Source organism: Mizuhopecten yessoensis, unplaced genomic scaffold (assembly GCF_002113885.1).
Source record: "Mizuhopecten yessoensis strain PY_sf001 unplaced genomic scaffold, ASM211388v2 scaffold8103, whole genome shotgun sequence".
Classification (NCBI taxonomy): domain Eukaryota; kingdom Metazoa; phylum Mollusca; class Bivalvia; order Pectinida; family Pectinidae; genus Mizuhopecten; species Mizuhopecten yessoensis.
The window spans coordinates 253,939-280,603 of record NW_018407380.1 but is presented as its reverse complement, the minus strand read 5'-3'; the positions used below and the strand labels follow the sequence as shown (position 1 = coordinate 280,603).

The 26,665-nt window shown below is 34.7% G+C and overlaps 1 protein-coding gene across 2 annotated transcripts in view; it reads right to left on the bottom strand.

Annotated features, from left to right (window-relative positions):
- Positions 1-26,665, bottom strand: part of LOC110454895 (organic cation transporter protein-like) — a 58,796-nt gene that overhangs the window by 18,981 nt on the left and 13,150 nt on the right. The window contains exons 2-4 of one of the 2 annotated variants that reach the window (XM_021504672.1): positions 13,125-13,456; positions 2,120-2,372; positions 432-535 (exon numbers count right to left, since the gene is read on the bottom strand). In XM_021504672.1, the coding sequence (XP_021360347.1) occupies positions 432-535; positions 2,120-2,372; positions 13,125-13,267 (500 nt within the window). In that variant the 5' untranslated portion in view covers positions 13,268-13,456. The remainder of the gene's footprint in view (positions 1-431; positions 536-2,119; positions 2,373-13,124; positions 13,457-26,665) is intronic. The other variant, XM_021504673.1, reaches the window with a different exon arrangement.

Sequence of the window (26,665 nt, the reverse complement as noted above, 5' to 3'; positions counted from 1 at the left end):
ATCCATAAATTGGGATGATATAAAACTGTTTTCCTTCGTGTTAAATTTATTGCTAGCTCGGAAGGTCATATTTTATTACCTGGTTTGAAATGTGACATTTAATATGTTTTCATAAGCCAGTCTCTATACAGAACGATTGTATCGGTCTAGTTCAATATAGACTAGGACGCTGACAGCAATAAAACAACGGTAGGACATAACAAAATCGACAACATGATTTTTTTTTTCAGTTGAAATTTCCCTGCCGTTTATGGTTTGTTTTTGTGATGTCCAGAGATATCGGAAAAATACACTCATAAATTTACCATTGAAATGAAAGAATGAACTTGCAAACGGTTTAATGCATTAATAGAACGTTTCGCTGGTCAAATCGATGTTTACCTACATGACAACAATACGTGTCAATTTGAGGACAGAGGACGGATACTTACTAGTCGGAAAGCATCCCGAATCCCAGATCTCCACACAACACACCGAAGTAATAAACCATCTGAGCATGCGAAGTCTTCAACGCATCATCACACACTAAATTGTTCTGTGAAGAGAAATAGCACATGTTTACCATTACGCATCGAGATACATACGGTATCTACCATTGTCCTATCGATGACAAACGAATATTTTCTGTATCTATCTCGTTTATTCTACAACCAGTCCACAACGTTAATGATCAAGCGTTTATCTAAATTTCAACACGACCGACATACAGGTTCCATAGTAGGTCAAGTATCAACATGAACGTATTTGGTTTGTTTAGAATTTAAATGACGTAAACCATATCCATGAAATGCAGCACTACTATTATGAATATCAAATTAAACACAGAATACATCTTCCTTAAAAATACATTAAAAAGTGTTGTTACCGTTTTGTAATGATTTTAAACGATTGGAGATTTCATAAAGTCATTCACTTCAAACATGTACTGTCCTTAAATCAATACACGGAGGCAGTTTCAGAATTATAATTATGTAATCATTATAGAAATTTGCGCGCTGGCGAAACGGCCTACAAAATAATGTCTGCGAACCAATTACATTGACCTGTTTCAGTCATTCCATCGAGCAATCGGGTAATGACTTTTCATTTCGGGGATACTATCCTATTATGAAATATTGATTTACAAATGGGTCTGTCTTTCTGTCATTTCATCAAGCTTTGGTAGAGAAATTCAGATCGGCGCACAATCATTTAACTCATTTCACACTAGAAATGTTGCCACTGTTTACTCCCTCTGTGTGATCTAAGCCTTCCTCCAAACACGTATATCATGTGGTGACTATAACAAATTAACCCGGGTCAGTGACCCGCTCCTCGATCCAGACCTGGTCATTCCTGTCTGTAACCTTTGAACTTCTCACCATACGAGCTGATTATTACGCATGTGTGTGTGTCAGTGATCTGCTGCTCAGGATTGGGCCGAGTTACCCATGCAGAGTTTTGTAATGTCTGTGCACTACATTACTGCAAATGCAGCGTTAACAATATTCTATGGTAATAATTATCATAAATTTACCACAGACTGTAGACGTTCGCATTAACTATGTGGTACTAACGCTAATATTCATGGCAGAAAGGAAATAACCCAGACTTATCTCACAACAGTTGCTCCGTAACTTAAAAGAGAACTATATAACAAGTAATGTGTTTGTGTTTCTACTGTAACGTTTACGCGAATAATTCATGATATAAACAGATCGGTATCAGCGGTAGACGATAAAAGAGATGAAACTGGTGAAGTAAGATAACATGTTCCCATTATACGGCAGATACGTAGCAACGTTACTAACGTTCAATCAAGACATTTAGATCGCCAGGTGCGTCCAGTGTAGTTTATTTCATAACGAGTCAGGTAAATAAACAATAATCTATCAGAATCGGACTCATATTGTATATATTTCCAAACAATGTAGAAGTTTTTAATACTACCAAAGCCAGATATATCAATAAATAGGATCAAAGAGCGAAAAGAAAGATTAATTAAAAAACACATAATTGTAAATGCCAATGACGATTGCATGCACCCATTAAAATTCCATATGAATATTAGATATGAGATTATTTGCTTCCACCTTGAGAAGCCCTAAATCTGAGTCTTAATTAACAGCATGTAACTTACTTCTGATGCAAAAGTTTCATCGAAGGTGGATTTATCGTAGACGTAGTCATCGCACTGTGTCCGAACGGTGTTGTTGACATAATAGTTGTAACCGCCTTGACTGGACCCGTCCACTACCACACCCTTGTAATGACTACACATCTCGTACTTCCTCAGGATGTCCTCACTGGGCGGGATGGTCGCATTGATGAGAGCGGCATGGAAAGGATTTTGCACCTCAAATGTGTCGTTAGGGTAACCAGGGATCTTGCATCTGTGTAAATGATAGCCAAATGAATACATCAGATATCTTTTGATTAATTAATGAATAAGTGTGAAAGAGAGGGAAGAAGAAGGGAGTAATTTCTTTGAAGCGAAAGTAAAACATAACAAAACAGCAAGCTTCCATTAATCATTCAAGGTTTAATTCAAGTCATATTGAAAATTGCAATCTCAAAAACTTTTTCTACAAAAAAGATTAAGCAAACTAGAGTGGCTTTGTTTGCTAATGAGGATCTGAAATGTCAAAAGAAAATGTCAGTACAGGCAATATTAGGGAAATGCTTTGAGCGAGAACCAGAGTACATTGACGGAATTCAATTACAATGTTTCCTTCACCGTCATTCACACAGATGGTCTCTCTGACAAATTGGTCAAAAATTTAATTTCTGGTATGCTTGAAAGATATTAGTTCTCTTATTATTAGAAAGCTGGCCTCTGATAGACAAGAGGGTTTCTGACATTATCCAAGAATAATTTCGGTCTGGCGAACCATCGGAGACTGGATCATAAGATTAGCTGTTCCTGACAATATCAACTCAATTCAACGTATATTTTACACTCCTGGAATACGTATGTGTAAATGTCGAGTACCGTGCATGGATGATTTGTTATTATTAATTGCATGAGACATTGCAAAATTGATTATATAATGATACACAAAAAGAAAAAAACATTCCACACTCTCACTACAAAAAGCTGACAAGGATTTAGTGACAGCCAATGGCGGTCCTCCAGCGCGTTCTATTTATCGATCGAGTGCCCTGAGACAAGTCTGAGACTACTCCTAGCAGTAATGGAGAACATTTCAGCGTGAACGTCTGATTTATTTGTATGTGCGCCGTGAGACCAAGTCTGGTGTGGGGGTGTGGAGGAACCTAAATATTGATAAATTTGCGCGCATACAAAATATCTCTTTCCGCATTATTGTCTTTGGTTGAAATGAAATTTCAAATTTATGTTAAGGACAATGGCCGTAAATACCATGTAAGTAACTAAAACGTATGCCATCAACAATATGCAGATGTCAATGATGTTAATGACTACAGCGTCAATGATTAAAATATGTATAATTATGTTGATGATGCAAAGTACTATATCGTCAAATTAACTTAATATATATATGTAAATGAGTATTACTAAGGCGTCAATGATTATAATATGTATATGTTTATGTTGTTAAGGACTTGATTATATGTACATGTAAAAAAAAAAAATACTACAGCGTCACTGTTTATATGTACATGTAAATAATATAAATTACTACAGCGCCGTACTATATGTACATGTAAATAATATAAATTACTACAGCGCCGTACTATATGTACATGTAAATAATATAAATTACTACAGCGCCGTACTATATGTACATGTAAATGATATAAATTACTACAGCGCCGTACTATATGTACATGTAAATGATATAAATTACTACAGCGCCGTACTATATGTACATGTAAATGATATAAATTACTACAGCGCCGTACTATATGTACATGTAAATGATATAAATTACTACAGCGCCGTACTATATGTACATGTAAATGATATAAATTACTACAGCGCCGTACTATATGTACATGTAAATGATATAAATTACTACAGCGCCGTACTATATGTACATGTAAATGATATAAATTACTACAGCGCCGTACTATATGTACATGTAAATGATATAAATTACTACAGCGCCGTACTATATGTACATGTAAATGATATAAATTACTACAGCGCCGTACTATATGTACATGTAAATGATATAAATTACTACAGCGCCGTACTATATGTACATGTAAATGATATAAATTACTACAGCGCCGTACTATATGTACATGTAAATGATATAAATTACTACAGCGCCGTACTATATGTACATGTAAATGATATAAATTACTACAGCGCCGTACTATATGTACATGTAAATGATATAAATTACTACAGCGCCGTACTATATGTACATGTAAATGATATAAATTACTACAGCGCCGTACTATATGTACATGTAAATGATATAAATTACTACAGCGCCGTACTATATGTACATGTAAATGATATAAATTACTACAGCGCCGTACTATATGTACATGTAAATGATATAAATTACTACAGCGCCGTACTATATGTACATGTAAATGATATAAATTACTACAGCGCCGTACTATATGTACATGTAAATGATATAAATTACTACAGCGCCGTACTATATGTACATGTAAATGATATAAATTACTACAGCGCCGTACTATATGTACATGTAAATGATATAAATTACTACAGCGCCGTACTATATGTACATGTAAATGATATAAATTACTACAGCGCCGTACTATATGTACATGTAAATGATATAAATTACTACAGCGCCGTACTATATGTACATGTAAATGATATAAATTACTACAGCGCCGTACTATATGTACATGTAAATGATATAAATTACTACAGCGCCGTACTATATGTACATGTAAATGATATAAATTACTACAGCGCCGTACTATATGTACATGTAAATGATATAAATTACTACAGCGCCGTACTATATGTACATGTAAATGATATAAATTACTACAGCGCCGTACTATATGTACATGTAAATGATATAAATTACTACAGCGCCGTACTATATGTACATGTAAATGATATAAATTACTACAGCGCCGTACTATATGTACATGTAAATGATATAAATTACTACAGCGCCGTACTATATGTACATGTAAATGATATAAATTACTACAGCGCCGTACTATATGTACATGTAAATGATATAAATTACTACAGCGCCGTACTATATGTACATGTAAATGATATAAATTACTACAGCGCCGTACTATATGTACATGTAAATGATATAAATTACTACAGCGCCGTACTATATGTACATGTAAATGATATAAATTACTACAGCGCCGTACTATATGTACATGTAAATGATATAAATTACTACAGCGCCGTACTATATGTACATGTAAATAATATAAATTACTACAGCGTCGATGACTATATTATGTATATGTTTATGATACTAATGCATTCAGTGTCAATAACCGTAATAAGAATATATCAACCACACAAGTTAATTACTACGGCGTCTAGGAAGACTTTTAAATGTTCAAAAGCTACATGTAATCTCCCTATCTACCAGCATACACAAGTCGGGTTGATTAGTGCGGTGGTTGTATGGAGTTGATAGATAATTGTTTTAAAGCGAAGTGTGTAATTTAGATTGTTTCTCGTATCGACCGAAACATGAGTGTCCACACCATCAACCTAACGAACAATTGAATTGTTCCACCTAACAAATTATGTGTATACCGCTGTGTCTAATCTGATGCTGGTTATTATAGTGTATACAACATTGTTACAAATAGTATGCACTGCGTTGCCATTGAATACTGTGTTGTAATTGGTTAGTAAATTACAATATTGTCATTGAATATTGAGTGGTGATTGGTTATTAAATTCAATATTGACATTGAATATAGTGTTGTGATTTGCTAGAGTAATACAATATTGTGATTACAAAAACTGTGTATTGATTTTTGGTATAATTCAATATTGTCATTAGATATTGTGTTGTGATCGGTTAGTATAATCAACACAGCATTTTCATTAACGTATGATAGTAAAACCTTTATATATACCTGATATATCCGCCGTTGTTTTGTTTTAGTGTTAATTATCAACTGAATGTAAGGGGGCGTGCCATAGATTTCTTAACCTTTTTCAATTATAGTAGCAATATATTACCAATCTCTTTATTCGTTACATTTTACCATTTTAATGAAAACGGATAATGAAACGGGATTTAATTCAGGTAGTTTAAAACATCGTTCGATCATGTTCGTTAGACCAATACTTAACTAGGGCACTAAAAACGTAATTAAATTTGTTGTTTATGTGTATTTTGGTAACGCCGGCCGGTTTATTGGCTTACCTGATTTTCTTTGTAATTGAGATAGGTACCATTGTATGGTTATCCTTAACTAAAATAAGTATTCATATTGCTAAGGACATTTCTATCAGATTATAGCTTGAATATTATATAGAGCCTGATATTAGAAATTAAGCCGGTTACACTCTGTCTGTATTATTTTAACTAATCTGCCAATCAACTGTTCTAAGTAGGACCTCGCCACATTGTTAGGGAACGACGTTTCTATTTTGATATCGTCAGGCTGATTGGCAGTCTAGTTTAAACTCTAAGTCAAATCGCCATTAATCTCTTCTTAAGGTGAAAGTGATATCTGTTTCTAACAGTGTTTAGTTACGATAGCGCCGTTTGACTCTATATTTAGATAAATATCAAACACAATCCAATCTGGACCGTTGTATTTATTGTTAATAGTTATACAGTTAATATTAAAAGCTCGGTAAATTTGATCGTATCAATTCACTTCCAAAGAAAAATATTCAATAATTCATACAACGTAACACGTAAATTACGTTTTACACTATCTTTGATACAACAATAACACTTCCTTATATATATATGACAAGTGTGTATCCATATTGTGTTTGACACGAAACTCTATATACATGCCTGTATCCTTATCAGATGGACTTAAAGAACACGATATACATTATTTATCTCAAAGGATACAAAAGCTGTACCCATCTCATAAAAAATCCTATATACATGCTTGTATTGTTATCATTAGTATGATATATGTACCTGTATCTCCTTATCTTTAGAAACACTTCTTAAGTGTATGTATCCTTTTTATTAGATAAGCAATCTAAATACATGTGTCATAAGCATTAGATACATTATCTTAATAGTATACTCTAGACATAAGATACACTAACTTAATATCTTGATCTTGATAATTAGATACACTATCTAAATATTATATCCTGTTCATCAGATACACTATCTAAATATTATATCCTGTTCATTAGATACACTATCTAAATATTATATCCTGTTCATTAGATACACTATCTAAATGTTATATCCTGTTCATTAGATACACTATCTAAATATTATATCCTGTTCTTGAGATACACTATCTAAATATTAATCCTGTTCATTAGATACACTATCTAAATATTATATCCTGTTCATTAGATACACTATCTAAATATTATATCCTGTTCATTAGATACACTATCTAAATAGTATATCCTGTTCATTAGATACACTATCCAAATAGTATATCCTGTTCATTAGATACACTGTCCTTATATTTGTATATTCGATACAAAATCTGAATAGTTGTATCCTTTTCATTATACACACTATCTTAACACCCGTATCTAACCTATTCGGTACGCTAAGTTCACATAGATATCCATCTCATTAGATACACTATCCAAACTATGTATCTATCTGAGTAGATACCCTATCCAAACTATGTATCTATCTTAGTAGCATAAAGAAGATACATCCAGACAGAACAGTAGCGAACAATAGTGGTAGGGAGTCGGGGACGACTAAGTCGTTAACAAGTGGGGTGTAATACAGGTACTACTACTTCCGTCAGCACTTAAAGTGCATTGTTACTTAGTTGCGGAATGAAGTTAAAGTGCATTGTTACTTTGTTGCGAAATGGAGTTAACTATGTATCTATCTGAGTAGATACCCTATCCAAACTATGTATATATCTCATTAGATACACTATCCAAACTATTTATCTATCTCATTAGATACACTATCCAAACTATTTATCTATCTCATTAGATACACTATCCAAACTATGTATATATCTCATTAGATACACTATCCAAACTATTTATCTATCTCATTAGATACACTATCCAAACTATGTGTCTATCTCATTAGATACACTATCCAAACTATGTGTCTATCTTAGTAGCATAAAGAAGATAAATCCAGACAGAACAGTAGCGAACAATAGTGGAAGGGAGACGGGGACGACTAAGTCGTTAACAAGTGGGGTGTAATACAGGTACTACTACTTCCGTCAGCACTTAAAGTGCATTGTATCTATCTCATTAGATACACTATCCAAGCTATGTATCTATCTCATTAGATACACTATCGAAACTATGTATCTATCTCATTAGATACACTAACCAAACTAGGTATCTATCTCATTAGATACACTATCCAAACTATTTATCTATCTCATTAGATACACTATCCAAACTATTTATCTATCTCATTAGATACACTATCCAAACTATGTATATATCTCATTAGATACACTATCCAAACTATGTATCGATCTCATTAGATACACTATCCAAACTATGTGTCTATCTCATTAGATACACTATCCAAACTATGTATATATCTCATTAGATACACTATCCAAACTATGTGTCTATCTTAGTAGCATAAAGAAGATAAATCCAGACAGAACAGTAGCGAACAATAGTGGAAGGGAGACGGGGACGACTAAGTCGTTAACAAGTGGGGTGTAATACAGGTACTACTACTTCCGTCAGCACTTAAAGTGCATTGTTACTTAGTTGCGGAATGAAGTTAAAGTGCATTGTTACTTTGTTGCGAAATGGAGTTAACTATGTATCTATCTGAGTAGATACCCTATCCAAACTATGTATATATCTCATTAGATACACTATCCAAACTATTTATCTATCTCATTAGATACACTATCCAAACTATTTATCTATCTCATTAGATACACTATCCAAACTATTTATCTATCTCATTAGATACACTATCCAAACTATGTGTCTATCTCATTAGATACACTATCCAAACTATGTATCCATCTCATTAGATACACTATCCAAACTATGTATATATCTCATTAGATACACTATCCAAACTATGTGTCTATCTCATTAGATACACTATCCAAACTATTTATCTATCTCATTAGATACACTATCCAAACTATTTATCTATCTCATTAGATACACTATCCAAACTATGTGTCTATCTCATTAGATACACTATCCAAACTATTTATCTATCTCATTAGATACACTATCCAAACTATTTATCTATCTCATTAGATACACTATCCAAACTATGTATCTATCTTAGTAGCATAAAGAAGATACATCCAGACAGAACAGTAGCGAACAATAGTGGTAGGGAGTCGGGGACGACTAAGTCGTTAACAAGTGGGGTGTAATACAGGTACTACTACTTCCGTCAGCACTTAAAGTGCATTGTTACTTAGTTGCGGAATGAAGTTAAAGTGCATTGTTACTTTGTTGCGAAATGGAGTTACCGCCGGGTGTTACCATGCCAATAGACAGTACACAATCAAAAACGGGGTTACCATGACGACAGAAAGCAGAAAAGCGGGGATTGTATGTCAATAGGAAACAGACAAGCATTACGTATCAGAAGGAAACACAAATGGGATATCAAAAGGAAAAATACAAACGGTATTCATCTGTTAAAAGGAAATTAACAAACGATTAAAATATCAATAGAAAAATAGGAAACATACAAATGCGTCGATACGACAAAAGAAAACAAAAAACTGAGTTGATTTTTCAATCTAAAAAACATGCAAACGGAGTTTATATGTCAATAGCAAACACAAAACGAGTCTATGTGTCAATAGGTAGCACACAGACGGGGTTTATGTGTCAATAAGAAACACACAACACAAACGGGTTATATGTCAATAAAAACACAAAACGAGTCTATATGACATTAAGTAGCACACAAACGGGGTTTATATGTCAATAAGAAACACACAATACAAACGGGTCTATTGTCAATAGGAAACACACACTGGGTCTTTATTCAACAGGAGACCCAAACGCGGTCTTCATGTCAATAGCAAACACAAAACATGTTTATATGTCAAAAGGAAACACAGACGGGACCTATGTGTCAATAAGAAACAGACAAAGGAGGTATATGTCAATAAATAACACACAAATGGGGTCTATATGTCAATAGGAAACACAAACGGGGTCTTTATGTCAATTGCAACCACACAGACGGGGGTTACTATTTCCAAAAGATATACCAAGTGTCAATATGTCAATAAATAGCACACAACCGGGCGTATATGTCAATAGGAAACACAAACGGGGTCCCTATGTCCTTGGCAACCACTCAGACGGGGTTAATATGTCCAAAAGATATACCAAGTGTCAATATGTCAATAAATAGCACACAACCGGGCTTATCTGTCAATAGGAAACACAAACGGGGTCCCTATGTGTCCTTGGCAACCACTCAGACGGGGGTTAATGTGTCCAAAAGATATACTCAGTGCTCAGTGTCAATATGTCAATAAATAGCACACAACGGGGCGTATATGTCAATAGGAAACACAAACGGGGTCCCTATGTCCTTGGCAAATACTCAAGACGGGGGTTATATGTCCAAAAGATATAATAAATGTCAATATATCAATAAGTAGCGCACAACAGGGCTTATATGTCAATGGGAAACATAAACGGGGTTTTTTTGTCAATAGGGAACACAGAAATGGGGTCTAAAGGCCAATAGGGAACACAGAAATGGGGTCTAAAGGCCAATAGGGAACACAGAAATGGGGTCTAAAGACCAATAGGTAACACAGAAATGGGGTCTCAAGGCCAATAGGAAACACACAAACAGAGCTTATATATCCATGGGAAACACAAACGGGGTCCCTATGTCGATGGCGATGGCAACCACACCGACGGGGGTTATATTTCAAACAGATATTAAAGGTGTCCATATGTCCATCATGGTATATCCGCATGACTGTTAACATTAGAATATATTTAGTATATTACTTTTCCCTGTTGAGTAAATGTGCCGTGTTGAAATTTGGCATTACAGTGTATTAGATATAAGTAGAAGGATGTTTGTAATATGTATAGTTATATGAATAAATCTAGAAAAAAACAATTGCACCACAAAACACTCTATGCAAAAGGCAACCAAAGCAACATTATTACAACATACGAATACTGATGATAACGAAAATTTACCAGATTGCTTCTAATCAGTTCGAATATATTAAAAGGTCAAAAGATGCAGTAAATGTTGACTTTGTTGGTCCTCCTATCTTCCTCCGTATATTAGTGATTCATAATTTGTATCATGTTAAACTTTTATTTAACGACAGAAGTGAAATTGACACTGAGTATTACCCCGTTCGTTTCTTTTGTTTCTCCTTTTCGAATTCATAACAAACTGAAGATCAAATCCTCTCACTTTCACGCCGTTTCTGCGGTCTAATCGCGGTCTCTTTGTCTTTCACTTTCAAACATAGATTTCACCATCGTTTCACGTAGCTATCATGATAACGAGTTATCTCTCAGGAAAAACAGACAGTATATGTTTTCTAGTATTTTACCATCTAGGGCAGCTTTATTAATTCTCTTTGTTCGGCGTATGAATAACATGGCTTCCAAATTGCAAACACATTCATGCACGTATCCCATACTTATAACGTCATAAGAAACCATAATCGTTACAAACTTAGCGTGATTTTATCAAACTTTGATAAGTATTTCAATCTGCCAATCAAAATAAATCAATTAATATAATGGCGTTGATTTATTATCAAATCATTGCATTCAATAGCCCGTAACGTCTGCTGACCTTTTGTATGTCGTTCTATGGCCCACAATCGGGTTGTCTGCGACATAGTTCTACTACCACATCTGAGCATTTTATTACTGATACGTATACACAGAATGTATGTTTTGTCATAGTTATACGAGTTTACGTTAAACTATACGGCACCTCCTTCAGCTGGATGGGACATCTTTAGCCTCGTCGTCGCTCTCTTTACTTCTAAATGTGTTTCGCATTATAATCATGTGTGCCGCAGCTCCATGTTTTAGGGGAGGTACAATGGTGGTATCATAATACAGCATATTTATAATATAAAGTCACTACCAATTTATATAAACAAAATAGCCGTATCATAGAGACGCCTGTAATTATTATAATCTGTTTACAGCAGAACGCCTAACCAGTAAGGTAATAACAGTGAGTTTAGGGCACAAGCTGACTGGCATTCGTAAACAATTAATCATTTTACTACCGCCCATTAAAATAGCATGACACGACTGTGTATTAAATAGTGCCCTACTTTTTTTAGGTTTTTATGTGAAATATTGCTACGATATCATAGTGGGACTGGAAACAACCGCGGCCGTATGAGTCACCGTTACTAATATTCTCACTAGTACGATTTTCGAGCGATCCTGAAGCTCTTAAACACATATTTCTACGTATCAAATATTTTTAACCGCTTTGGCTTGAAAGCAGTGGTCTTATCAGGGACTTCAGACCAAACATTAGCCTTCGACAACGATCAAACGCTGAGATTTTCCAGAATTATGATACTAGAGGAGGGTCTCATTATGTACTGATTAGAACTTTAGCAACGGATATTTTGTCAATATTTCATCCTACATTTGACACGTTGAAAAGAATAAAAATAACAAATCAAAATATAAATAGATTACCTTAACAAACGTGACAGTTTTGCACAGGAAAGAACAGTATTTTCTTATCGTGTTTGAGATAACATGTGAATAAATGAAAGTGTCGATACACATTACCACTGCTTGTTACTGTCGATATCTGGTTATAAAGTACGTCTAGATGTCAGGGTGTATTCGTAGGTTAGTGGATTGCTAGTCCGGGGACACTGAGTGCAATTCACATTAAATGACGGGGTTTGATATAGTTGTACCTGGCAATTTGTTAAGATAATGTTATCAGATTGAATCTACAGGACTATAAGTATGACAAGGTAGAGGTGCTTACCTGTCTCTAAATAAGCTTGGTTATTTAATATACAACTTTAATAGTTTTTGATTAGTTATTACTTACCGGTGTTCAGGCTTAAACATCTGGAATACCAACATCATCATAAAACATCCGACGGACATAGCTGGGATTTGTAGGAGGATCCATAGTCTTTTCTGGTAGTATCCGAATTCTCCGAGCTTCAGCAACGCGTCATCGAACTTCATTGTGTATCAGAGAAACAAACGTCAGTAACGGAAGAGAGAGTCCTTGTTTCGTTTCTCTGCTGATGTTCACAGACGCCTGCTGATTCAAAGGATAGAAATTCCAGTCGGTTATCGATGACACAAATATAGTTGGAGCTGCTTCGCCCTAAGTAGTTTCCTGTTCTGCACAGAACCAGACCCAGACTGCTACTGGAAGGAAGAGAGAGCAACACTGTGTTAGATATGGTAGACAGCAGTAGTTATAGCTGGAAACCTTGGTACTGGGTCACTCAGGAAGCACGTGAATCGTATAGCGCTTATTGATTATGGCCAGAACAAGCTTCGGTATGTTAGTGCTACACTCGCGCGTTAAAGCAGGGAGCAGTATTATATATATGTGTTTCAAAGATCAATGCGCGTCAAATCCTGGGCGGATTTCATTGGTCAAAACATTCGTATGTTAATCAGTTATTATAATCTGCTTATAGACTAACGATTACTAAAACTTTATACACATGCCATTGCACAGGAAAATAATAAGATAGTCAAATTTTAACAATGATTTCCTTACAGAGTCACGTTGTAACAATTCAAATTAAGGACAACCATCATACACGTCCCTGAAAGATCCATCTAAACAGTTAAATTCACTTTAAAATCTCGTACATTTAACACTTTCACTCATCACTGTTCTCATACACTTTTCAAACTCACTCATCACCGTTCTCATACACTTTACAATCTCACTCATCACCGTTCTCGTACACTTTACAATCTCACTCATCACCATTCTCATACACTTTACAATCTCACTCATCACCGCTCCCATACACTTTACAATCTCACTCATCACCATACTCACTTTACTACCTCACTCATCGACGTTCTCATACACTTTACAATCTCACTCATCACCATTCTCATACTTACTTATCTTAGTATTAACATTCTCTCATAAATCTCACTTATTTTAACGTTTACATTCCCTTAGTCTAATTCTTCTAATCATTTACATACATTAAACACCCACCATAGCGTTTAGATTTGTAACGTTTTGATTGGTCTATAGTAAACCTTTACCTTTTCTGTACATATTTTATAACGTTCTGATGGGTCTATAGTACACCTGTCCCTTTCTGTGCATATTTTATAACGTCCTGATGTGTCTATAGTACACCTTTCCCTTTATGTACATATTTTATAACGTTCTGATGGGTCTATGGTACACCTTTCCCTTTATGTACATATTTTATAACGTTCTGATGGGTCTATAGTACACCTTTCCCTTTCTGTGCATATGTTATAACGTCCTGATGGGTCTATGGTACACCTGTCCCTTTTCTGTACATATTTTATAACGTTCTGATGGATCTATGGTACACCTGTCCCTTTATGTACATATTTTATAACGTTCTGATGGGTCTATAGTACACCTGTCCCTTTCTGTACATATTTTATAACGTTCTGATGGGTCTATAGTACACCTGTCCCTTTTCTGTACATATTGTATAACGCTTTGTAAATGGACTTCCATTCTTTTGACCTTTAGTAGCACTGATGAGTCCAAAATAAATGAAATGGTCGCATGGTATAATGAGGTGTTTACTTTATTCGACTTACTGTATCTATAGACAAAATGTTCAAGCAGGTGCTTAGTTTCTGCGTAGATCTAGTGATAATGTTACCTCCGTCAACAATCTTTTAAACATTTACTCATTTAAAATTGCTACCATTTTTAGGTTTTCATTACACTGCACCCTCAATCTTCTTAGCTTTTCTATTTACTTAAACACCGTACTTATCAGAACGTATACATTAACACAAAAATCTTACTTATCGTATTGTGAAATTCACTCAACAATTTCACTTATTTTAACGTTTCCATTCACTCAACCATCCCATTCATTTTAACGTTTCCATTCACTCAATCATCCCACTCATTTTAACGTTTTCATACACTCAATCATCTCCCTCATTTAAACGTTTCCATTCACTTAACCATCTCCCTCATTTAAACGTTTCCATTCATTCAACCATCTCTCTCATTTGAACGTTTGCATTCAATCAACCATCTCGCTCATTTTAACGTTTCCATTCACTCAACCATCTTATTCATGTGAACGTTCCATTAACTCAGCCATCCCACTCATTTTAAAATTTCCATTCACTCAACCATCTCACTCTTTTTAACGTTTCCATTTACTCAACCATCTCACTAATTTAAACGTTTCAATTTACTCAACCATCTCACTTATTTTAACGTTTCCATTTACTCAAACATCCCACTCATTTTAACGTTTCCTTTCACTCAACCATCTTTCTTATTTAAACGTTTCCATTCACTCAACCATCTTATTCATTTAAACGTTTCCATTTACTCAAACACCTTAATTATTTAAACGTAACCATTCACTTAATATCTTACTCATGTTAACGTTTCCATTCACTAAACCATTTCACTTAATTTAACGTTTCCCTTCACTCAACCATCCCACTCATTTAAACGTTTCCATTAACTCAACCATCCCACTCATTTTTAAATGTCCATTCATTCAACCATCTCACTCATTTTAACGGTTCTATTTACTTAACCATCTCACACAGTTGAAAATTTAAGTTATAAACAATCTCAGAAACATACAAAAATGAAAAAGAAATGAAGTGTTACGACTAAGTTGCATTAGATAAAGATATAATAATTAAAGCTAAACTAGATGTATAAGTAAGGAATAACCTGGTTTATCTAGAATGTATATGAAATGAACAAAATCAATAACTGTATGCAGTGTTGTGCATACCAATTTATGCACAAAGGTGCACACAGCTGTTTTCTGTACATACAGCATACCTTTTTGGTTAATTTAAAAGGACAGACAATACGCAGTAATTTCATAGCCGAGCACATTTAACCATTCAGCCGTTAGAATTACGGTTGTCTATTTTTCTATACACGAAATAGAACAGACAAAATTATATTTTGTTGGTATAATACAAAGCTACATTTGAAGCATATTGTATTATACTAACAAAGCGTCATTGGATATTTTAAATTTTATCTTGCTTATATCATTTTAACAGTTAAAGTAAAAGAAAATAGGTTTAATTAGAGATACTGTATACTTTATTGAGCAACTGGGGTTATTCCACATAATAAATAGAAGTCTGTTTCGAAATATACCTACAAAATACATAGTTGTGTGTAGCTAGCTGCAGTGAATGATATGCTGGACACGTGCAAGGTTATATTTCCACTGCCATTGCTATAATTAACCTACCCGTCAAAACAAAGCGATAGCATTAATTGATCATAATGGTGATATATTGTAGCATTCAAACTCCGCCACTGTAATGTAATAGGGAGAGTCCGGTTATACAACAGTCCGGTTCAACATTGCCTCGCGGGAGATAAGACATCATTCTAAAATGTCCCGCAGTACCAAGCAGATGTTAATGACAGAATCATCCACAAATCGTCAGCGTGTGCGTTTACTGTTATCGAGTGCAGTGGCTATTTAATAACGTCGGGGTCTAAATAGGAAGCACGTGTGCCTGTGTATTTGTCTAAATATGACACACATACGCGCATGTATGTGTCATGGAGGGAACACGTGCGTGTGTGTGTAAGTGGTAGTGCATTTGTGTTCGAGTGGGAACCGGTTCACGTGTTACGTGTGTTTATGAAGACTTTCGAGAGTCTGTAGTGAGGATGTCTTTATTTGTGTGTTGGTGGTACCTAAATTTGTGTCTATGGGTTTTATGGGTTAGTGCGTGTCTTAGAGGTGTTTTCAATGTCTGCATGTGCGTTTTACATGTGTTTTTAATGTCTGTGTATCCGTGCTTGAGTTGTCATCTATAAGAAAATTTTCAACGGCGTCATTTTGTGGCAGCATCTTTTAAGAAATTTATACCAAATTTGCCTTATTGAAAAACCCACCCTTACATGCCACCCTTTTTAACATTGTTTGTTTTGTGATTTAAATATATGTGTTGGTGAGGGGCGTAATTCTGTCGAATCCCCACCTAAGGATGTAAATTGACAGTAAACATCATTTTTATAGTTTATGTCATGATGTCATTATAATAAATTGTCATCTTATGATGGCCTTATTCAATTCTATATTTGTGTGGAGTTTTATGTGGAGAAGGCATAAATGTAGATGTTGATTGCGTCTGTGTATTTTTGTTAAAAGAGCATATCGTGTATGTATATCTACCATGTATGTGCATTACATATTGTTCGGCACCAAATCAGCTCATGTTACACAACACGAGTGACAAGGGTTGATGTTTGGGTAGAAGTTTATTCCGGTAATATCAAGTGTTAGGTTCGGTCTCTGTCGTCTGTACCCTAGTGCAATATCCAACCGTCCCTAGTCCTTCTAGCCTCTTATCTCGCCGTCCCTTGCTCTTCTACTATTATCTCATCTCTAGGTTATATTTATACCCCATACCCACATCATTCCTGTTACTAGGATGCCTCCAGCCATTATTTATCACAAGGTCCATAAACCCATCATAACTAGTTGATACGGGCATAACTGGTCAGTTGAGATTCAGTGCAATGTGTGTATGTTGGTGTTATCTGGGACATTGACAGTATCAATTAATTTTGTCCAGGCAAGGCTTCAGTGCCAGCTCCCTAAGGTCTAGTTTTGTGGGCAGCACACGTGTGTCTGTGTCTATAAGTGTACACTGAAGGTATTTTGACCACTCATGAATGGTGTGAGCCTATAAACCCTACTCCTGGTTGATATTGATACAAGAAAATACATGAACAAGTTGTTTCATTATGAAATAGTCATACATGTAATTTACTTGAGCAATAAATGGGATAAATGTATATAAAGACATATATAACAACATTACTGTATGAATAGAGACATATATAGAATTAATAGCGGTATACATTTAGAACACTTTACATAATGTATTCCATAATTGACTTTTCATACATTATGTATTGTATATATGCCTTTTTAGAAAGTATGATTAAAAAGCATACATACAAATGTTTTCATGCAGCATGATATGAATATAATAATAATGTCTTATTTAATTTCTATACAATATTTATATCACACTTTTAGTGAATAATATCTGGTATTTATAACATTATTTTCTAATAGCAGATATAATTGCTGCTGAAACAAAAAAACAAAAAAAACAATCCCATACTAGAAACAATGATTAATATATAAACTCCAAACTGGAAATACAAATCATTGTTACATATATGTATCAAGTGAATCAACATCAAAGCCAAAGTTAAAATCACAAAAATTCATCCAACAATGTTTCCATATTTGAAATGTAGAATTATAATCCAATTTGAAAAACAATTTATACTCAAATCCTAAAGGACAGCCAAACATGGGACATAAGTGGGAATAACTGTGAATAGAATGGAGTTTATGGAATAATATCATTCAATAAAAAATAATGTTTACATCATTAAAACCAAAATTATAATTCTGGACGATAGTGTCTGTTAGTTGTTTTTGTTTTCCACAGCTTGTAAATGTAAACACACACGGTCAATTCACAATTATCATGAGACATATCATGTTGCCCATAACTGTACAGAGCAGGTGACCTGTCACATACATTTTGTGTAGAGATTAGGTAGCCAGTGGTTCGCCTGGATAACTAATCCCGGCCTTTTTAAGATCATAAGATGCCTCCAGCCAGTATCTATCCTAAGGTCCAAAACCCATCAAAATCATGCCTAGCTGGTCATTGGGAACATAAACCCATCATATTTATGTAGTGCTGGATTCCCCAGCCTATGTCCTAGCGGTACGTGACCATCTACACCTATACGACTATACGCTCAGGTTGGTCGTTGGTCTTAACATTCTGGCTTCTGTACTTCCTCGCCTGGACTTTCTCGGGCTACTTTTAATCAATTACACAACGTCGTAACACCGACTGTGTTACATTGTTTGAGAAGGTTATTTTGCCTTTAAACGTTACACCATGGATGGTCACCCTTTAGGTTACTCATACAACATGGCACAGATGTATACAATGTAAATGTCACTGTCGTAAAATAGTCTAACGGACACTTCAGAAATAATGCAGATCGCTGGTGATATTTTCACTCTGTTTGCGAATATCTGATAGTACCGCACGTTTGGGACGCCTGTTTAGATTAGTCATACGATATTCCAGTAATTGAAGACAAATTATGAAAAACTGAAAAGGCTGAGCATCCTCATATCTCCAAATCATTTGTAATAACCTGAACTGTTCTGTTCAGAATGGTATGACATTTAGATTGGAGACCGACAGAGCAGGTGGTTTGTTATTATGGGGATCGCCTTTAGAATCGCTGATGTCATATCAAAAAGTGTATGTAGAACAATCATGAGAGCAAAATTGATAATATTTCAATTAATCTATTTGTGGCGTGTTTTAAACTGCCCATGTTTCGTCAGCCACACAATGATTGGTATATAAGTATATATATCCAATTGAAACCGCAAAAACACATTTTCAACATTAAGTTCAGTACTGAAACCATACTATGACAAAATAACTAATGATTGAAATGGCCGTTGGGCTGATTTCAATTTGCATGCATACTCATTATGAATGCAAACTGGAAACTTATTACTAATTGTAAGGTGCTAGCACAGCATTATGAAATTGTTGTGCTCTTCGTTAATTCTAATTCATCGTGTATTATTTAAAACACTGACGTTTACATCGAACTTATGATAACATCTACTGGTTCTTAACCAATAAAAATCACCGAATCCCACTATTCAGAAGAAGACAATTTGTTACGCTGATATTTATTGAACCGTCGTGTTCAGTGTTTGAGAACGATCTTGATCCGAAATCTATCGGAGTCTTTTAAATGGCATCGGTTATCCTTGTACAGAACAAGGCAGCGCTGATAGATATGAATCAGGAGGTTAACCTTGGCATTTCCAGCTTCTCGATGTGTTTTCGGGTTATAACGTTAGTTTCCAATTCTACACTACAAGTGAAATATTGATCGTTCTCAAATGTTGTCTTGGAAATTCCTCAAAGTCTAATTTAGTCACATTCTAATACAGAGCATGTCATTGCGCTGATTAAGTGTCAAACGATAGAACGTCGTGTCACGTGAGCCCGTCAAGAAAAAGAGCAGGGAAAGGCTTATATATTGTTGAAGATGTGTTTATAGTTTCACAGGTGAACAAGCTAGGAATCCGACGAAAGTTCCACTTGCCGTAATAAGACAAACATATAACCCAAGGACAGCCATTATCACGACTGTCCTTCACGGTACTCGTCATCCTAGAACACTACACACTGTGAGTTCCGTCTCCAATGATACGCCATTCCTTCACATTATCTGTAGTGATGTACATAGTACTACGTCTTTCTGGTTTGTTTGGACCATTTTACAGTTTTGTTGCATTACATGGTGGTTATGTAGAGACATGAATGGCCATAACTATGTAAGTCTTTTGATAGACGAACAGCTGTACGGAAATGGCGGTGCGACAGATAATAGCCGTGGGTGTCAAGGTTACATGGTTGGCAGGGTTACTCGTATGTCAGTAACCTATCGCTAGTCTGAAGGCACGCGCTACCATGGCAGTAATTTACCATTAGATGTATCCGACATTACATGAAAAGCAAGTGTATGCATGACATAACCATTCCCTATTTTATCTACTGTATTAAAATTAGAATTGAAAGAAAAAAATTAATTAAGAAACACGACACAACAGAGGTTTTGGTAAATGTTTGATTAATGTTATACCGGATTATACATGTCTTTTAACCTAGCATTTACGTCACATAACCCATGGTTATCAATCAGGTTGTTTTCGGTCCCGATCGTTCATACATCGAGACACAGAGTTATATTTGATTATCTAAAACGTGTTTTTTTTTAATTTACTTGAACGTGATTTAAACCTCGGAAGAGTTCATTCTTAATGAATGACACTTAGATAAAGAAATGGTCACGTGATTGACATATTCTATTGTAAATCAACTTCCTAGTTACATTGTGGCATGCCGTATAAACAGCGCACATCACAAGGTAACCGACATCAATATGCTATATACTATACTATATACATTATACTATACTATATACATTAATTGGCACACCTGTATTTAAATACCTGATATGCGTCAGACTGAAGTGGCACTAAACGTTTGAAGTAATGTCAAAACCTTAAAGCATAATCTTCAACTCCTTTGTGGATAACCCAATGCAAGGACGAAAGCACACAATGGCCATTACCAATCTCCAGTGAGATCGTTTACTTGGTGTATAATCCAATACATGACCTTCACTACGCAACGGCGACAGCTAATCTCCACCTAACATTCTGTAAATAACATTCATTATCAAATCGGTATGTTAAAGAATTACCTAGGTGAACAGCTTAAATTTGGCACGTATCACACCAGTGAATCGGATTTGGTTTGGGGGTTTTGACCGATGTGATAACATTTCTTTTTAATCATGCAAAGCGTTGCTGATTATGAATCTTATATAAAAACCATGTTGAGGTTGTTCTTATTTGAACACTTTCATGTTTAAAATATATGTATATATATCTACCTCGTACAATTTCTACACAATGTTTGGCCTAAGAATGAACATAGGTATCTACACCAACAGAACAAATATGTACTTAATATAGGGATGGAACGGAACTCGACAAGATTTACCTACGTCACCAACTTCAAACCAGCGTAGAAATGAAAAAAAATGTCGGTTTAGACGAATAATAGCTCTAATTAATACTTAAGGGTAATATTTAAAAACCATATTCGACACTCTAACCTCAAGAGAATTAATATGTTCCCACTCAAAACGTTGATCCGTTAAATCAGCCAGATTTTGGTTAGTCACAGATTCTTACCTGTCTCAGCTTGAATTTTGCAGAAAAGAAAATAATATACCTGTAATGATAATGTCATATCAATGTTCAGTGTCCTCTTGGACATTGGTTAACCTGCTAGTGTTATCCGTTCTGAGAGCCCACTCGACCTTTAATAATATTTACAGAGTTACACCGCCCTCATAGGTTACCATGTATCTCTTCTATTGTTACAGATCAAATGTGGCTATAAAACAGGCGTTCTGATCGAAGTATAGATTGACCAACGATCTTAAACACAGCGAGTAAATCATTTGTCAGTAGACACTGAAATACCCCGTACTGTGTGCAATAAAGTGATTTAAGTCTCTATGTTAAGTAGTGTATTAGTCAGCGGGACAACTGATCCACCAAATCCTGACATTATAGAGCAGAAATTGTAACATGTAACCTGCATAAGCATGGAAGACTTGTAATGTGTACTGTCTTAGCTTTCTGTAGGTCTGGTTTCCTGTTTTGAGTTTGAAAATAAAAAAGCTCACCTAAGTAGTATGATGAAGAGAAATAATAAAATGGAGTGCTCCTAAGAGGATGCAATAATTTTAATTTTACTCAATTTGCCATTGCACAAACATCTCACTGATGAAAAAGTAACTCACTGAGGCGTTTTATGTGTTGGTATAATTATATAGTTAAGGGACGCTGTCTCGGAAAACAGGAAATAAACGTAAGTGGATTAAATTTTGTATCATATATGCATATCATTAGACAAAATCACATTCTACAAACATTACACAACAAATGAACAATTAAAAACATCTATTCAATTTTTTTTGGCAAGGTCTGGTGTTCACGTGCTGATCATGTACAGCCACGTAGAGGTTAGTGTTTATGGTATATGTTTTGTACAAAAGCTAGGTCAAGCATGGTCCTATAGAGTATACCCAAATGTTATGTGTGTGTCCTAGAATAAGTTTAGTTGTCGTATCCTTTTATCCTATTTCATACCACATTTAACACATATAATTTGCCTATTTTCTATAACGTAAACAATTTGTGCTTGTATTTAGTTTTCAAAAACACGATACCGACCTGTCAACCACCCCAAAGTCGACAAAACTAGCGCGAAAAAGAAACAAATGAAAGTAGTACATGGAGACACTTGAAAAAGAAATAAACCGGGAGGGTGGGCGTCTGCTGGTTCTTTGGAAATCTAGGTCAAACCAAAGTTATGTTATGTCCTTGAAAAATTTACATCCAAGATGATGTCAAAAAGAAGCGATTTGGAAAAACAATTTGTTGATATGAACCCGAGTTAAATCCAGTGTTGTAGGCGATAAATGAATAAATAAATGTATGTACACAAACACATTTATATATATGTAACAAAGTTTCAGAGAGGAAAGTAAATAATTTTTCAGCCCTAAAGAGTACTTAATGAATACAACATCATATATTTTCTCATATTTCAAATTTCCTTTTCAAAACTTGGACAACGAATTGCAATAAATTAAATCTTTAAATATTAAGATGTAAATGATGTAAACGTCTGGTACCCGTACAACTATGTGTTGGTAGGAAGATACTGATAGGTTCTGATAACTCAAAAATACATTTTGAATAGCAGTGGCGTAGCATACATGCATGCTTGTATGCTCAAGCATACACTAAAATGTTAAAGATTTGTTTAATCATATATGTTTATTAATTTCTTTAAGATATTGTCTGTATCATCATAAAAAAGGAAAGAATTAAAGAATCTTGTTGAAAGTTTTAGTCTGATAAAATAGTGTTGTTATGTCTACACACATTAAAAAATGTTTATGTAGAATTTTGAATAAAAAAAACTAAGTGAAATACAAAATTTTAATATTATTCTATAAAAAGTCGGGTTTTAATTGCTAATAATCAGACTAAAAGGATTTCCCAGATTACGAGAGATTCCTTCTAAGGCCAAGTACACTTCTCTCTGCTACATGTATGGGTCCACTCCCCTTTCTCCGGTGTTACGTGCCTCTGACGCTCGACCCATCCCCACTCTAAGCACACACTCGGACATATGATTTGCAACGCCACTGAATAGTAAGTATGCATGGAAATGGAACGAAGAATAACTGCCTTCTGACTGAATATAGTTGACAAGTACAGTATTTTTTGAAAATACGTTTCAATACTCTCATTCGCTCTACGTTATTACAATTATTTTTCAACAATTTGTCAAATCCGTTTCAAGGATCCTGGTGCCACTGCGAAACAAAGTGACTACGTACTGGGAACTAGTTTATCCGACATACCTACAGCTTTGGTAAATCCTTTCTGAACAGAAAACCATACCGTGTGAGACTTAAATGAGAAATAACAAAGATGAAATAAACAAAATATAAAATATAATCAACATCGGTGTACAAATTCCGCAGTACTAGACCAGGGTTTCGAACCCTGAACTCCAGATTGTAATATCCCTGCTCTAACTCATTGAGCTACCTGGTCAAAGGAACTCTCCCGGCCCAACTGTGCTACAGTTATATCCAAACGGAAGTTAATGGGAGGTTACTGTATATCGGGAAAACACACTGCAGTGAGGCAGTGTGCCTTCCCTTCTTTCATGTATGACGTGAGGCAGACGAACAATATTTAATTACGATGTTTTATATAGATGTATACTTGTAAACATCGTGTATATATAGATGTATACTTGTAAACATCGAGTCTATATAGATGTATACTTGTAAACATCGCGTCTATATAGATGTGGACTTGTAAACATCTTGTCTATATAGATGTATACTTGTAAACATCGTGCCTATATATATGTATATTTGTAAACATCGTGTCTATACAGATGTATACTTGTAAACATCGTGTATATATAGATGTTTACTTGTAAACATCGTGTCTATATAGATGGGGACTTGTAAACATCGTGTCTATATAGATGGGGACTTGTAAACATCGTGTCTATATAGATGTATGCTTGTAAACATTGTGTATATATATATATGTTTACAAGTATACATATATATATATACTTGTAAACATCGTGTCTATATATATATGTATACTTGTAAACATCGTGTCTATATAGATGTATGCTTGTAAATATCGTGTCTATATAGATGTATACTTGTAAACATCGTGTATATATAGATGTATACTTGTAAACATCGTGTCTATATAGATGTATACTTGTAAACATCGTGTCTATATAGATGTATACTTGTAAATATCGTGTCTATATAGATGTATGCTTGTAAACATCGTGTCTATATAGATGTATATTTGTAAACATTGTCTATATAGATGTATACTTGTAACAACGTGTCTATATAGATGTATACTTGTAAACATCGTGTCTATATAGATGTAGACTTGTAAACATCGTGACTATATAGATGTATACTTGTAAAAATCGTGTATATATAGATGTATACTTGTAAACGTCGTGTCTATATAGATGTATACTTGTACCAACGTGTCTATATAGATGTATACTTATAAACATCGTGTCTATATAGATGAATACTTGTAAACATTGTCTATATCGATGTATACTTGTAAACATCGTGGATATATAGATGTATGCTTGTAAATATCGTGCCTATATAGATGTATACTTGTAAACATCGTGTCTATATAGATGTATACTTGTAAACATCGTGTATATATAGATGTATGCTTGTAAATATCGTGTCTATATAGATGTATACTTGTAAACATCGTGTCTATATAGATGTATACTTGTAAACATCGTGTCTATAGGTACAGTTATCGTTTGCTTGATGGTCTTTAACCAAGCCGTGTCCCGATCTCAGGTGAAACCTTTGGTGAAAACTTTGAGCTTAGATTCAAGATCCACAATGCAGTGACGTGTTTATGCAATCATCAGTACAATTAACGTTAGATACACATGTTGTACAGTTTCGTCCTTGCTTGAAAATTGTAAAATGCAGGCCATTTCAGAGGAATGAAGGGACGTAACTTTTCTTTATTATGCATGGCCTTATATTCGACCAATACTACTGACAGAATACGAGTTTAGTTAAATGAAAAATGTTGATCTCCACGAACCATTCAGCCTAGTGAAATGTGACTACTTTATTTTTGAAAATATTTCATGTTATGACTAACAAAATAATAGCTTTATACTTAAAATATACGTTTTTGTTTTCTTGACCGATAATCATGAATAGGTTTACCTGCATTGCAAAACTCGACAAAATAGTGTACTAAATAAATACAATTACTATACCCAATACACCATCTGCATATACAGTGTACATATAGTATACTTGAACATGTTTATCACTACAGAAACCATCCAACACCTCTTTCCACCTCTGTCACTGTGTGTTAGACATCCCCCATTAGGCCAACCATCATTTCGATATTGATTAACAGGAAAGAGAGCTTTCTCAGGGGAGATAATTCAATAAAGCAAATTTGAGTATAGGCGGTAACGGAAACAGTAATTTGGCATCTTCACGAGGAGAGAATGAATTATTAATTTCATAAACCTTGCCATAAAGTGCAGCTAACATCGCATGTTTGTGTGGATAACGGTAAAATATTGAATGGTGTTTCT